Here is a 16,109-nt window from a genome sequence, read left to right as displayed (position 1 = left end):
CAGGCTGCAGGATTCTAATTCTTCTTGCTTCTGCTGTCTGCCCTCTGGTGGATGAGGCTATCGAAGAGGCTTGTGCAAGCTTCCTGATGGGAGGGACTGGTGGTGGGTAGAGCTGGCTGTTGCTCTGGTGGGCAGAGCTCAGTAAAACTTTAATCTGCCTGTTTGCTGATGGGTGGGGCTGAGTTCCCTCCCTGTTTGTTGTTTGGCCTGAGGCGACCCAGTACTGGTGGCTGGTGCCTACAGGCTCTTTGGTGGGGCTAATGGTGGACTCTGGGAGGGCTCACGCCAAGGAGTACTTCCCTGAGCTTCTGCTGCCAGTGTCCTTGTCCCCATAGTGAGCCACAGCCACCCCCTGCCTCTGCAGGAGACCCTCCAACACTAGCAGGTAGGTCTGGTTCAGTTTCCAATGGGTCACTGCTCCTTCCCCCTGGGTCCTGATGTGCACACTACTTTGTGTGCCCTCCAAGAGTGGAGTCTCTATTTCCCCCAGTCCTGTCGAAGTCCTGCAATCAAATCCTGCTAGCCTTCAAAGTCTGATTCTCTGGGAATTCCTCCTCCCATTGCCGGACCCCCAGGTTGGGAAGCCTGACGTGGGGCTCAGAACCTTCACTCCAGTGGGTGGACTTCTGTGGTATAATTGTTCTCCAGTTTGTGAGTCACCCACCCAGCGGTAATGGGATTTGATTTTATTGTGATTGTACCCCTCCTACCATCTCATTGTGGCTTCTCCTTTGTCATTGGATGTGGGGTATCTTTTTTGGTGAGTTCCAGTGTCTTCCTGTCAATGATCGTTCAGCAGTTAGTTGTGATTCTGGTGTTCTCCCAAGAGGAAGTCCTGAGGGATCTTTTAATATCTTTAAATATTATCAAGAGTAACAATCAGCACCATCATTTACTGAGCATCTAGTTCATGCTCCCACACTATGCTAAGTGTTTCACATGCACCATCTCATTCATTTTTTATTTTCTCCTCATCTCATTCATTCTTTACATTTACTCTATGCAGTAGGGACTGTTTCAGTCCCCATGTTATAGACAAGGAAACTGAGGCCCTAAACAGTTAAGTGACTTGCTTACAGTGATAATGTCAGGAAGTGCTAGAACTAGGATTAGCTATGAGATCTGTGTCGACTGAAAAAAAAATGCACAACCTAAAAGTTGAGAGTTATGTTTTATTTGGTGGACAAAACTGAGGACTTAAGCCTGGGACACAGTATCTCAGATAGCTCTGAGAGACTGCTTCCAAAGAGGTAAGAGAGGAGCCGAGATATATAGTAGTTTTTGCAACAAAGACCATGTAGTCGGAACATCAAAAGATTACTGTTAATTAGAGAAAACCAGGTATCTCAAGTTAAGGAATTTAGCGCTTTTCTATGTATGGGAAGATGCAAGCGTCTGGGCTCTCTGAAATCATTCCTTTGATATGCACCTCAGCTATCTGGGCCTGTGCTTTCTCATCCTGAGTCTCCTCAGGGTGCACCTTCATGGGTGGCTGCAGTGACTGACCTCTAGATGGGGAGCATCCTGTTTCTATCCTGAGTTCCCTCAGGGCTCATCATAGGGGCAGCTGTAATGTAATGGCTTGAGGGCTGTGACACATTTGTTTACTGATTTTGCAGGTAACATTTTTTCATTGACATCTGTCTGACATCACAGCAGCCTGAGCTCTTACTCTGAACCACCTCGGATAGTACTGATTCTTCTTTTTCCTTGGGAAGCAAGTCCTGTCACCCAGGCCTCTTTTGGTGGAATAAGGAGAGTCGGAAGGGTCCTTAGGCGGCAAACCTCAAGAATTTCTAGTCTGGAGCATCTCATTGTTGACAAACACCAACAGTGAATAAGCAGGAGTACCTATTAACATCTGTTTGTTTTCCTTTTGAAAGCCTAATGAAGATGACTTCAGAGAGATGGAGTATTTTAATCAGCTCCTTCACCAAAGCCCCAACCTTTGAAGTAAAACCCAAGCTGCTCCACTAAACGAACATCAACCCTGCCCACAGACTTGAGTTTCCTGGCCAACACCCCAACAAGGACATCACAGTACAATGGTCTGGGCTTTGTCCTGGCCTGTGGCTCTCAGAGTGTCCCAGGCAACCCTGGGCTGCCACAAAGGAAGTCAAAGGAGGGCAAGTAGAAGGAGTCAAGGGGACAAAGCAAATGAGGCCACTCCCTTCTGTGGGGGCACCTGCTCCACAGAAGTCTGGGGAGAGAGGTACCTAGTTTACTTCCACTGTCCCTATCTTCTTATCAATCAATTTAATTTATTTTAAATTATGTGCTCATTGAAGAAACTTTGGGAAAAAACAGATATGAGGAGGAAATAAAAATTACTCATGAACTTACTCTGCAGAAACAAGTATTACTCTTTTGGAATCTCTTTCTATTTGTGTTGTAGTTTTAACATAGTTGAGATTATACTTTATTAAAATACACAATTTTGTATTCAGCTTTTAAAAAATAAATGTATCCTCACATAATTTACAATTATTTTCAAATATCATGTGCATGGGTAAACTATATTTTCTTTAATTACATGGGCAAACCATGTTTTACTTAGCCATTCCTCTCTCTACTTTGAAGTATTTTCCAATTTTTCTAATCATTATAAATAATCCTGCAATTAATGACTTAGCATCATAAAGCTTGGTCTGTAATTCTGCACTACTTCAGGATAGGTTATCAAAATTAAAATTCATAAATCAAAAGAACAAACACTTGAACTACTGCCAAACTGCTTCCCAAGAGGTCTGTACTAATTTACAAGTCAACTTGCCATGTGGGAAAATGCCAGTTTGATAGCACTTTGCCAGACCTGAGAATTATCTTCTAAAATCTTTGCCAATTTGAAAGGGAATAAAAAAAACACTTCTTTGTTATTTCAATTTGCTTTTCTTTATTAGTTATCTAAGGAGTTGAATATTTTTTCATAGTTTTTAGTCATTTAGATCCCTTCTTTTGTGAATTCTCCCAACTGTTTTCTTCTTTAAATAAAGAGTGAATTATTCCTTCATGAATTTTATTAAATATCTAATTATGTGGTACAATTGTGAAATATAGAAATATGACCTGCAGATTTTATAACTGAACTTTGTATATACTGCTAATAGGGATTACTAATATATTCAAAGAGAATAGTTCAGAGACCTAACTAAAATAGAATTCTTCAAATATTTTAACAGATTAGAAATGTTACTTGCAACGGTCTCTACTTACAGCTGCCAACAATGGAAAATAACTTAAGTGTCCAGCAAAAGGGAAGGCCTGGGACCCCATGACAAATATACCCGAGGAATGGAAGTGGAGGTGGGGTAGGGTGGGATGATAAAAGACTTTTACTTCCCATTTCATATGTTTGAATTTCTTTTATTTTTACCAAGTACTTGAACTACTCTTAAAATTTTAAAAACTTAAATTTTGATGTAAAGAAATTAACAAATGTGACTAATGTCATTCATGATTCATATGAAACAAGTAATAAAATTAAAACAAAACTGTGCATAGAATATTACAAAAATGTTCATAAAATTCATTTGACAGAAATCTAGAGTGACATAATAAAAAAAATTTTTTTCTGTGGAACCAAAAACAATGTGGCTGCAAAGGAGTTACGTATAACTTTTTTACATTTTTTTCCCCCAAACAAAATCGTTCCATTGACTTAAAGGGTCTTTTGAAAGATGTTCTTAAAATGGCATACTTTACATTTTTGTGTGAGACTTCCATTGTACACACCTCAGAGAGCATGTCTTTAGTCTTTCTACCTTTGTGCTCGGCTATTTTAAAGGTGACATTTCCAAAGGCCAGTGCTCAATCCCTTCTGCCAGGCTGCCTCATATAGTCCTTACTTTAATGGACACCAGGCACCTTGATAAATGAGTCTACCTGAGCTGGACACTCTGGAAACAGGAACTGAGGCAGGGGATGTTCACAGACAGCAAAGAGTCATTTCAAGTAACTTGATAATAAGTTAAACTAAATGACCTACAGAAAGACTAACTACAACCACTCCAAGCGAAGCAATGTCTTATGAAGACCTAAGTCATTCCCATGTGCCACCCTAGAAAAGGTAAGTAAACTCTAAGTAAAAGGTCCTATGTACAACTTTTGAGTCTTTATTTCCTAAGTGTGCAAACTATTCAGCAATAATGTAGGGAAATAAGAGCTCTCATACACTTCTTATGAGAGTATAAGTTGGTAAAACTCTTGAAGGCAATTTAGTGATAAATTTCAGAAATCCTAAAGAAGGTATATACCCAGTGACACAATAATTCTATTTCTAGGACTTTAGAGTAAGAAAATAATTGAACATGAGTGTGACAATTACTGTTAGAAATTATATTAGAAAATTAACTGTATGGGAATTCCCTGGCAGTCCAGTGGTTAAGACTCAGCACTTTCACTGCCGTGGCCCGGGTTCGATCCCTGGTTTGGGAACTAAGATCCCACAAGCTGCATGATGCGGCCAAAAAAATTTAAAAATTAAAAATTAAAAAAAAGAAAGAAAATCAACTATAGTATTATTTAAACAGCTGAAAACTGGGAAATTAACTAGATATTTAATAGTATAAGTTGGTTAAAGAATTTCTATTTATTCATCAACACAACGGAACAGTAAGCAGCCATGAAAAATGACAGACTAAATGTTTACTGACATGTGGTAGACTGTATTTTTGGCCCCAATTCTTAACCCCTCCCTATGTCCAGGCTCTTTGCCATATAACTTTGCAGTGTCCCCCCATTGTGGACAGGATGGAAATACCCACCCCTGAGATCAGCCATGTGTTATGTTTTGATCAATGCAATATAAGCACATGTGATACAACCAGAAACGTCAAAAGCTCAAGCCTCATTGGGCTTGTTCGCAGTTGTGTCTCTCCCATCACTATGAGAAGAATATGCCTAAATTAGTCCCCTGGTCCATGAGGATGACAGACATGTGGCGAAGAGCCCAGCCTAGATGAGCCAACTACAGTCAGCTGCTGATGCATGAATGAGCCCTGATGAAACCAACAAACTGTCTAGCCATATCCAACCTAGATCAGCTGACACCTATCTGACTTACAGACACATGAGCTAAGTAAATGCGTATTGTTGTTTTAAGCCACTGGAGTTTTGGAGTGCTTTGTCAAATAACATTTTTGTGACGACAGTTAACTGATACAATATTTAAAAGTGTAAAAGAAAAATGAGGGAAAAATCTGGAAATATATACCTCCAATGCTAATAGACTTCTAGTGAAAAATGGTAGGTTAATCACATGTATATCATCTTTCCCTCCAAAACCTCACTAAAATGACAATAAAGCATTAAAAATAGTCTTAAACAACAAATTAACAGAAGAGACTATAGCAAAATAAATTTTAACATAATAGTGGAAACATTAAAAGCAGGAGGAAGAGGGATAAATGATTGAGCAATATGGAAGAAATTACAGCTCAATGGCCTGCAGAGAGGAATACCAATAAAAATCAGGCCAATTCACCCCATACAACTTCTGAGAGATCCAGCACCTTGAAGGTATCAGATACTATGGCAGGTGGGGGTAAGTTACAGAGATGAGAATCAAGCTGAACGTTTGTATACAGACCAGCCAGAACCCCAGGTCTCACCTCAACTATGTGCAGCCAGGTGAATACCCCTACATACCCCATCCTTCTAACATTCTTAAATAATAAGCAGACAGCCAAGGATCACCATAAATAAGAGAAAATCTACCCATATGAAAGACAGAGCCCAAGACAAACAGAAAAAAAAAGGCGGGGCGGGGAGGGGGGAGAGAATCCAGGAAGACAAAGAGATTATGCTTAGAACAAATGGAAACTGAAAACAAAAACAAAACCAAGAAAACTCAGAGAGATAAGAGAGAATATCGTGGTGATAAAATAATAATGATGCTTCAAAGAAACAACTGGAGACCAAGAAAGAACTTAAATCAATAGAAAATAAAACATACAAATTAGATCAATCCAAAAAGTCCAATATCCAATAGGCATCCCAAACGAGAGGACAGAGAAAACAGAGAGGAGAGAGAATTTGAAAAACAGTACCGGAATATCTTCTAGAACTAAAGGACACTAGTCTCTATTTTGAAAGGGCCTACCAAGTACCCAGTAATGAATGAAAAAAGAACCAAGTAGACATAGCATCATGAAATTTCAAAATACTGAGGATAAAAAGAAGATCTTAAATCTTTCAAAGAAAAAATTAGGTTACATATAGTGGCTTCAAACTGCCCAACAGCAACCGGGATGCTAGAACACAGTGAAGCAATGCCTTCAAAATTCTGAAGGAAAATTTTTTCTGATCTAGAATTCTATACCTTGCCCCAACTATTAATTTGGTGCTAAGTTAGAAAAACACATTTTTTCATGTGTGGAATGATTCAAAATACGTATCTCACACACCCTTTCTTAGAAAACTACTAGAGGAAGTACTTTAGCAAAACCAAGGAAAAAAATCAATAAACGAAAAAAGGAATCTAGGAAAGAAGGGATACAATACAAGAGAATTATAAGGAAAAGTTCCAGTATGACAGCTTTGCATCAAGACCACACAACAACCAGGACAGACTGGTACAGGATGAAGGATGTGTGAGGCAGATCTCCAGAAAAATAATGGAACCAATAAACTATTTGATGTACTTAAGTATTTGTTTAAAAACTACAGACCTACTTTGTTTTACTGTACTTTGCAGATATTGTGTTTTTTACAAATTGAAGATCTGTGGCAACCCTGCATTAAGTAAGTCTATCAGAGCCATTTTTCCAACAGCATTTGCTCACTTTGTGTCTCTGTGTCACGTTCTGGTAATTCTTGCAATATTTCAAATTTTTTCACTATTATTATGTTTGTTATGGTGATCTGTGATCTTTGATATTACTCTTTTAATTGTTTGGGGGCACCACATGCCCATAATATGGCAAACAACTGATAAGTGTTGTCTGTGTTATGACTATTTCACAGACTAGCTGTTCCCCCACTTCTCTCCCTCTCCTCAGGCCTCCCTATTCCTTCCTAATATTGAAATTAGGCCAATTAATAACCATACAATGGTCTCTAAGTGTTCAAGTCAAAGGAAGTGTTGCATACTTCTCACTTTAAATCAAAAGCTAGAAATAGGGCTTCCCTGGTGGCGTAGTAGTTAAGAATCCGCCTGCCAATGCAGGGGACACGGGTTTGAGCCCTGGTCCAGGAAGATCCCACATGCCGCGGAGCAACTAAGGCCATGCTCCACAACTACCGAGCCTGCGCTCTAGAGCCTGCAAGCCACAACTACTGAAGCCCGCATGCCACAACTACTGAAGCCCGTGTGCCACAACTACTGAAGCCCGTGCACCTAGAGCCCGTGTTCCGCAACAAGAGAAGCCACTTCAATGAAAAGGCTGCGCACCGCAACAAAGAGTAGCCCCCACTTGCCACAACTAGAGAAAGCCCACGCGCAGCAACGAAGACCCAACGCAGCCAAAAATAATAAATAAATTTTTTTAATTTTTTTTAAAAAAGCTAGAAATAATTAAGCTTAGTGAGGAAGGCACGTCGAAAGCTGGGATAGGATGAAAGCTAGGCCTCTTGCACCAGTTAGCCTAGTGGTAATGCAAATGTAAAGTTCTTGAAGAAAATTAAAAGTGCTACTCCAGTGAACACATGAATGATAAGAAACCAAAACAGCCTTATTGCTGATATGGAGAAAGTCTGAGTGGTCTGGAGAGAAGATCAAACCTGCCACAACATTCCCTTAAGCCAAAGCCTCAACCAGAGTAAGGCCCTAACTTTCTTCAATTTTATGAAGGCTGAGAGAGGTGAGGAAGCTATAGAAGAAAAGTTTGAAGCTAGAAGAGATTAGTTCATGAGGTTCAAGGAGAGAACCCTGTCTCCAGACCATAAAAGTGCAAGGTGAAGTCGCAAGTGCTGATGTAGAAGCTGCAGCAAGTTATCCAGAAGATCTACCTAAGACAATTAATGAAGGTGGCTACACTAAACAACATATTTTCAATGTAGACGAAACAGCCTTATTTCAGAAGAAGATGCCATCTAGGACTTTCATAGCTAGAAAAGAGAAGTCAATGCCTGGCTTCAAAGCTTCAAAGGATGGGCTGATTCTCTTATTAGGGGCTAATTTTTTTTATCAATAAAGTATGTTTAAATTAAGCTATGTACATTTTTTTAGACATAATGCTATTGCATACTTAACAGAATATAGTATAGTGTAGACATAACTTTTATCTGTGCTGGGAATCCAAAAAATTCGTGTGACTCACTTTATTGCAATATTTGCTTTATTGCTGTGATCTGGAACCAAACTCACAATATCTCTTAGGTATGCCTGTATTGTTAGGCACTTGAAAGCTCTAGCAGAGCAATTGGGGGGAAAAAAGTGATTGGTTCAGAAAGATAAAGCAAAACAAAAACAAAAACAAGCAAAAAACCCACAATTATTAACCTCAGAAAAAATAAAAGGTTGTACAAGAAAGAAAAAATAACCATAGTTATTACTTTTCCCAACAGTGAATAATACATATACTGTCATAAAATATAGGTACCAACTACTGATTTAATCAAAGCTGTGACATAACTTCTCTAGGAAAACCAGGTAAAGGGGAAGTGAAGATATTGGTAAAAGAAAGCTAAATCTTTATATCCCATAATAAGAATACAATAGATAATGTCTAAAATTTATAATTCATGAAACAGCAATACGAGGTCTTATTTAGAAATATGGAAATAAAAACTAGCAAAAAAATAAAGTAGTTCCTTCAAAGAAGTTGAACTAGGGATGGGAAGAAAGGGGCAGAACACTGCTATTCTCATTGTAAGCCTTTTAGAAGTTTTTGTTTTTTGTTTAAACTATGTTAACAGTGACTCTCTGAGGGGTAGAATTTCAGGATGTTTTAATTAATTTCTTTCTCTTGGCTTACCTAAATTTTCTATAAAATTACTTGTGTAATTTTAAAAAATGTTTTTAAGTGTTGTATTTTTTTTTTTTAAATCCACAGCATAAGTGTTACAAAAGCCTGCACAAATTAGGGACTGAACTTTGTACTTTCCTTTGGGGCCTTACCTTTTATCGTGGTCAAAATGAAGAAAGCAATGAGGGTGTTGTTGATGGCGCAGGTAGACTTGGCAACACAAGACAAGATCGTGTAGGGATTTAAGAGATAGCTGGGGAAAAACACACATATTTGGCATTAGTAATCCTGGTCAAAGGACCAGGGAGTCCTGGCCACCATAGCCAGGAAGTTCAAGAGGTTTACTAAAACCATACTCAAGGGAAGGCAACTTCTTAGAAATAAGTTTTCCTAAGTAAAAGAGGATGGAGTGGGGTTGTGGCCAGTGAGTAAAAGGCACTGAACATTCACTGCCTATTCTGTGCTATGTGTTATATGGAAAACCATCATATTTCATCACCACGGATCCTATAAACCAGCTATTACATCATTCCCATTTTGCAGATGAGGAAACTGAGACTCAGTGGTTAAGTAGCCTAAGGTTTTACAAGCTAATAAATACATTCAAAATCAGGTCTTTCTGGCAATAAGCCTACATTTTTTATTACTTCAGGCTTCAAAAATGATAAAAATTCTACCAATTCCCACAGAGCCATATATTTTAGGAATGGTTACAGTTATCTCTGAAAACCAGGAAAGTACTGTTTCCTCAATCAGGTTCCTAACCTCTGACATAGGCTACCCCATTCAAGAGGTGAGAGCAGCTTAAGTTTAGTCCTCTTGGCAGCCAAGCTATATCCACCAAGCCAGACCCAAAGGACAGAATAAGTATCTGCTGAATTCAGTAAGCTAGTGGCCATTGAACTTCACAGGACAACCTGAACTTCCACTGGGAAGGAATTAAACTGAAACAGTCTTTTCCTGAGGTGGGAAGGAATGGACTGAAAAAATAAATTTGAAATGCTGAATAGGGAAATCTTATACAGTCATAACTGTGTTTTTATTTATTTTTATCCTGCTTCCACAAAAGATTTGAGGCAGCTCAAATGAGAACAGATAATAAAAAGTGAGAGCAAAATTAAAATAGAAATAAAGAATCAAGACCAGGGAAAGCATAAATAAAAGGAAAAAGTAAAGGCTAGGGAAAGAAGAAGAAATGGGTCTTCTACAACACTGTAGTAATCAGCTTTAAATCTGGCTCTGAGTTTCCTGGCAGACAAAGTGAAAAGGGAGACCAGTTACATAATTCTGATTATCAGATAGGAAGAAACATACCAGTGTCTCAGGGAGAGATTATAATTATTATGCGCAAATAAAGACCTTAAATCCAATACCTCTCAGAGCTGTAAGATTAGCAGTTCTAAAGCCAAAGGCCCAGAAATTGTTGATTTTTTTTTCAGCAATTACAGATAGGCTTGTTCTACAACCTTTAAAGAAATGGCTGCTGCTATTACAAAACTACCCCCTGGAGACATAGGAGTCCATAAGGGATTCATAATGTTGCCAAACCTCTGGTTCTATTAGGTAGTTCCCACCAATATTTCTGAAATACATAGATATGAACCGATACCTCAAATGTGTTTGGTGGGAGGAGAAAAAAAGCCATTTCTAAATAGCAGGTGATGTTCAAGAAGCAGCTACGCAGCCACCTATCTGGAATACTGAATAGGAGAGTCACACACAAGGCAAAGGGTTGAATAAACTGTTCTCATAAGGCCCCTTCTAAATCTGAAGCTTTAAGGTCATGTTTTTCCATGAGGAAACTTGTCTGCCTTGTTTTACTGTGTATCCTTAGGAACTAGTATGTTATTAACATTTACTATTAGTTGACTGAATAATTATTCCCATTTGCCTATCTCAGGAATATAAACAGGAATAACCTGAAAGAATTAAAGTTATAGGCAGCACTGGTACTCCTAGAGAATTCTTTCATAGAGTCTCAGTAAGTTCCACTCTCTCATACTGGTCATCCAGCTGGGATGGGTCTGTTTGGTACTTTTCTTCAGTTTTCTGAACTACAAACGGGGGACTAAATTGTACATGAAACATAGGAGTTGCTTGAAATAACTGCTGCATAAAGATCAGAATTTTATGCAATCCATATATCACAACTGGAAAACTTTTTTTTTTTTTTTTTTTTTAGAAACACTGGTTACAAGGAGGCTGGAACCAGATCAGCATTGAGTGAAAAAGCATTTGTGAAGGGTCAATTGTGCGTGTGCTTGTGTGAGGCTTTGTCCCAACAGAGACAGGATGGCTCTGTCTCTTTTCCTGGCCAGAACCCCAGTGGTGCAACAGAACTATAGCAAATACTTGATGACTAAGACTGCAAATCTCCAAAAATACAACAAACAACATGAGAAAGTCTCATCAGATTTTCCTCACATTTGTTGGCACTGAGCCCTGTTTTGTCAGAGAATACTTACAAGAGGGCCACTTTCAGAGGGATGTAACGCATTTCCATAGGGGTTCGGATGAGTTCGGCCACATCTGGGGCATACTGGTCTAGTTCTAGGAGGAGTTTCTGCTTTTTAAACTGGAAAAAAAAAAGACAAAATGCATGAAACAAATAACTTCGCATTGCTTTTAGGATGAAGACAAAAGTTCTTCCATGGCCCACGTGGCCTGCCTGACCTGGCCCTACCTCTCCAGGGTCATTTCACGCCCGCTACCCACACCTCTCACTTTCTGGGTTCAAGCAACATGAACGTGCCACTGCCCTCCTGCTCCCAGGTCTTTGCATTTAACCTAGAACAAACAACCTCTTCTTCTCTTTCCCTAGTTAACTCGCACATAATCTTTAGATCTTAGTTAAATCGTCACTTCCTCAGGAAGGCACACTCACTGCCCTGACTGTAAAAATCTCATAACACTGTTCACAGTTAGAACTTTTTTATTTATTTATGTGACTGACTATCTTTCTCCTTCACTATACTATAAGTTCCATGAGGGCAGAGACCATGTTTATTTGCCAATACCTGGCACAGTGAGCAAACAATAAATATCCGTTGAATGGCTAAATGAATGATTGAATGGCAAAGCAGTTTTTAGTCATTTTTAAGAGTTATCATCAGTGGCCTAAAGATTCCAAAGTTCCATCAAAGCGAAATATTTTCATGCAAAGTGGAACGATCCCCTGAATGTCACAGTGTCCTGGGTTTTCTTCCGAGCTCTCCTGTTTCAAGTTTTTGACTTCCACAGAGGAAGTGGGAAATGACCATGATGAAGAGAAGGAGGAGGAAGGCTGGGTGTGGCTGGGCAGCTGGATAATTTACAGGGAGTGAGATGGGGGTGGAAAGCTCTTACCTTCCCTTGTGTGTGTCCCAACAAGTTCATGGGTGTGTTCCAGAATGAAAAAAAGTTAGGCAACCCTATAAGCAAACATGGGTCACACTACAGATAGAAAAAGCCTCTGAACCCCAAATGGGTAGCCCTGCTGATTTAATGATCTTAGATAGTATAAAATCAATGCTGCAACCTATTATAAAACACAGTAATTCAGAGAAGCCAAAGTAGTGTGTGATTAAAGATTTAAGGATGAAAACACAGATGGCAACAGAATACTGCATTACACCATTTACATAAAGTTAAAAGCATGCAAAATAACACTATATGTTACTTAGGTATATTTACAAATGCACAAAAAGTCAAGGCCATGTGTGGGAATGATAAACACTAAATTCAGAACAGTGGTAACTGGAGAGAAGGAGAGTAAGGAGACGAAAGTATCAGAGAGAGGCAACTATATGTAAAACGTTTTATTTTTTAAGCTGAAATAGGTTCACAGTATGTATTATTCTTTATATATTTTTGCATGTCTTAGATATTTTGGATATTTAAATTTTTAAACTAAAAAAAAATTTTTTAAGAGCCATCTTTCAGTTCAAAAGAAAATCCCAGGATCATCACAGAAATACAGGTAACCACAGATTTCTTCCAGAGGTTTAGGTAGAGGCTTAATCAAAAAACCTGAACAAACTTCAAAAGCCTCCCTTTGATCATCTCTGGGAGTCCAAGTTAAGTGGTGGGAATTATCATCAGTAAGGTTTATGCTGCCATTCACAGCTGGGGTTATTTAATTAAAAGGGCAAAATATAAACTAAGGTGTTTTTATTAGAGAGAAGGGGGCTGGCTTAGCAAACAAAGCAGTTAATGAGGACAGCTGCAGCAGTGGTGGAAGGACGGAGGCGCCACTAGCTAAGGGTTCTGGAGTTCTACTGCAAAAAGAAGGCCACCTGGAGGGTGTGAGATCCACAAAGAAGGCTGTTAAAAGGAAACAGGGAGTTCACCCAGGAGCAGCCAGAGAGACAGATGGGAATACAGGCCCATTCCCCAGGCTGGAAGCCAGCCGGCAGGACTACAGTAAGAGATGCAGGCAGTTAAACAGGGATGTGTAGGCCCTGGGCAAAGGTGACACTGTGCCAACAAGGAAAGAATACTTCCTTGTAACCCCAATCTTCCAAAATACTTTAAAACAGAAAGATTTTATGAAAGGAGAGTCTCCACGAGAGAAGGGCAGTCAGGTCAGCAGTCCCCAGATTCGATGCTACCTTTCTTTTTGTCTCCCCCAATCTCACCAGCACAGGTGCCATTATGCCTGGCCTTAGAACTCAATATTGACTCAGATCCCCTAAGCAGACAAAATCCCTTTAAAACATCCCCATGCATCCAGTTAGAGACAAGAAAGTGGCTAAAAACTAAGGAAAATTAAACACACACACACCAAGAAAATATTAGAAGTATAAAAATAAATGAGGGGCGTCCCTGGTGGTGCAGTGGTTAAGAATCCGCCTGCCAGTGCTGGGGACACGGGTTCGAGCCCTGGTCCGGGAAGATTCCACATGCCCGCAGAGCAACTAAGCCGGTGCACCACAACTACTGAGCCTGCGCTCTAGAGCCCGCGAGCCATAACTACTGAAGCCTGCACGGCACAACTACTGAAGCCCACACGCCTAGAGCCCACGCTCCACAACAAGAGGATCCACCACAATGAAAAGCCCGCGCACCACAACGAAGAGTAGCCCCCGCTCACCGCAACTAGAGAAAGCCCATGCACAGCAATGAAAACCCAACACAGCCAAAAATAAATAAGTAAATAAATAAGGTTAAAGAGTACAATTTAAAATCCAAAGATAGGTATATTTCTAGGTATATTCAGCAGCCTCAACAACGAGATTTAAAGCAGGAGAGGTTTAAAGTGACCTAAAAGTAATTACCTGAATGTGTTACCTTTGTAATCATTAATCAGCTTTTCCATATGTATGTTATATTTTAGCAGAAATTTTTCAATTAAAAAAAATCTCCAGGGTGGAGTTTTCCTTCCCTTTTACCCACTACCCCACGCAGCCATTTCCCTGTCCCTTGACAGGTTGATTTTTGCAAGGACATAACTCCCCTACTCCAAATAAAGAGATTCTTCTAATCACTGAAGCTGTGTCTACACCCCTTTGCATCCCCAAAACCTATAGGTGGGGGGATGAATATTCCACCCCCACTGTATCTCCAACTGTTAGCCTCAGCATATTCCAAATTCAGGAACCTATCCTCCAAATTCACAACCCTCTAAGCATAGTAGGGGATACAGGTTTTTATCACTCCCTATCAAACTACCTGCAGCTTTCTAACATGAATTCTGAGTTCCAAATAAGCTCAGTCTCAGCAAAGGACAGACTAGACTAACGTTGCTTTTGTCAAGTGAGGCAGATGTAAAATGTCATGAGAATCAACTGGTCACAATCAATCAGCATTCATATTCCACATGCTCAAGTTGGAGATTGGGGTGGGGCTGGAATCTTCCCTCTCTGCACCATAGTTTACCAGGATGCATTTGGGTGCAGACACACCTTCATTACCAGGGATAAAAAGTCTCAAATTCTAGCAAGACTAAAATACTTCCAGACTATATGATATGGGCGCATTCTGACAAACTGGGAAAGACTTGGGGGAAGATGTGCTAATATTCTATCCAAATCAACAGTAGTATATTAGTATCATCAAAGTCTGCCATTTAGAATGAGTTAATTTTTGACACAGGGTAAATGAAACTCTTATTCTAACCAAGAAACCTAATGTTCTAGTAGGTTGAATTCTGAGGATGGAGAAGCAAAACTATTCCAAATTTTTATTTGGTGATAAAGTTTTATCTTGGTGATAACAGATAGCACACTGCCTTGGTGTGCTCAAAACCAGGGTATTGACAATAGCTCATTCAGTTTTCTCTCTCCCTCTTTAAATCACACAAAGAAAAAAAAGGAGATCTCTATATGTTTCCATATAAAGTCAGAAATAACTAAGAAATGAATTAAAATTACTGATGTACTAAATTAAAAGTATCTCTTCTATTGACACTGAAGCTGACTTTGTTAAGAAACTCACTGAAACCTAGTTTCATTACTTCCCCATAAGCTTCTCCTCCCATTAAAAATTGTTTTAATTAGAGTATATGACAGCTGATCAGTAAAAAAATAAAAAAAAAGGAATGCATATGATGGTAGCATCTCTAATCAACTTTCATTAAAACACATTTCAGAAAAAAAAACCTAACACATTTGTTTTATATTTTGTTTGAAAAGATCTGATTGTGTTCTTAGATGAAAGCTACCAAAACCCCCTTAGATATTCACATATATCCCATATATACATATATACACGCTATTTTTTTCTCTAATGTTTTATATTTAAAACTTTCAAACTACAGAAAAGTTGAAAGAATAATTTGATAAAACACGTAGATCCACCAACTGTTAACATTTTGCCACATTTTCTTTATCTCTCTACACACACACACACACACACACACACGCACACACACAGAAACAAAAGCACACATGGGAACCATTTTTCTTCCAGAACCATTTGAAAGTAAGTTGTAAATATCATGACCCTTCACCCCTAAATTTTTTTTAATAGATTTTTTTTATAAAACTTTTATTTTTTCTGACTTAAATCCAGAATATATAAAGAAAACTTAAAACTCACTAATAAAAAGATAATAAGCCAATAAAAATGGGAAACAAGTTGATCAGACTCTTTACAAAAGAAAATATATAAATGGCAAATAAACAAATGAAAATATGCTCAGCATCGTTAGTCACTAGGGACTAACACAATTAAAACACAAGGAGATACCACTGGTGACATGCCCACTAGGATGCTGAAATTAAA

The 16,109-nt window shown here is 38.9% G+C and overlaps 1 protein-coding gene across 4 annotated transcripts in view; it reads right to left on the bottom strand.

Annotated features, from left to right (window-relative positions):
- The window catches only part of PIGU (phosphatidylinositol glycan anchor biosynthesis class U), a 122,189-nt gene that overhangs the window by 77,792 nt on the left and 28,288 nt on the right, over positions 1-16,109 (bottom strand). For all 4 annotated transcript variants that reach the window (XM_068525168.1, XM_068525167.1, XM_068525166.1 and 1 more), the window contains exons 5-6: positions 11,372-11,481; positions 9,059-9,159 (exon numbers count right to left, since the gene is read on the bottom strand). In XM_068525168.1, coding sequence (XP_068381269.1) covers positions 9,059-9,159; positions 11,372-11,481 — 211 coding nt within the window. The remainder of the gene's footprint in view (positions 1-9,058; positions 9,160-11,371; positions 11,482-16,109) is intronic.

Source organism: Eschrichtius robustus, chromosome 16 (genome assembly GCF_028021215.1).
Source record: "Eschrichtius robustus isolate mEscRob2 chromosome 16, mEscRob2.pri, whole genome shotgun sequence".
Classification (NCBI taxonomy): domain Eukaryota; kingdom Metazoa; phylum Chordata; class Mammalia; order Artiodactyla; family Eschrichtiidae; genus Eschrichtius; species Eschrichtius robustus.
The sequence above is the reverse complement of the archived record's forward strand: the minus strand, read 5'-3'. Positions and strand labels throughout refer to the sequence as shown.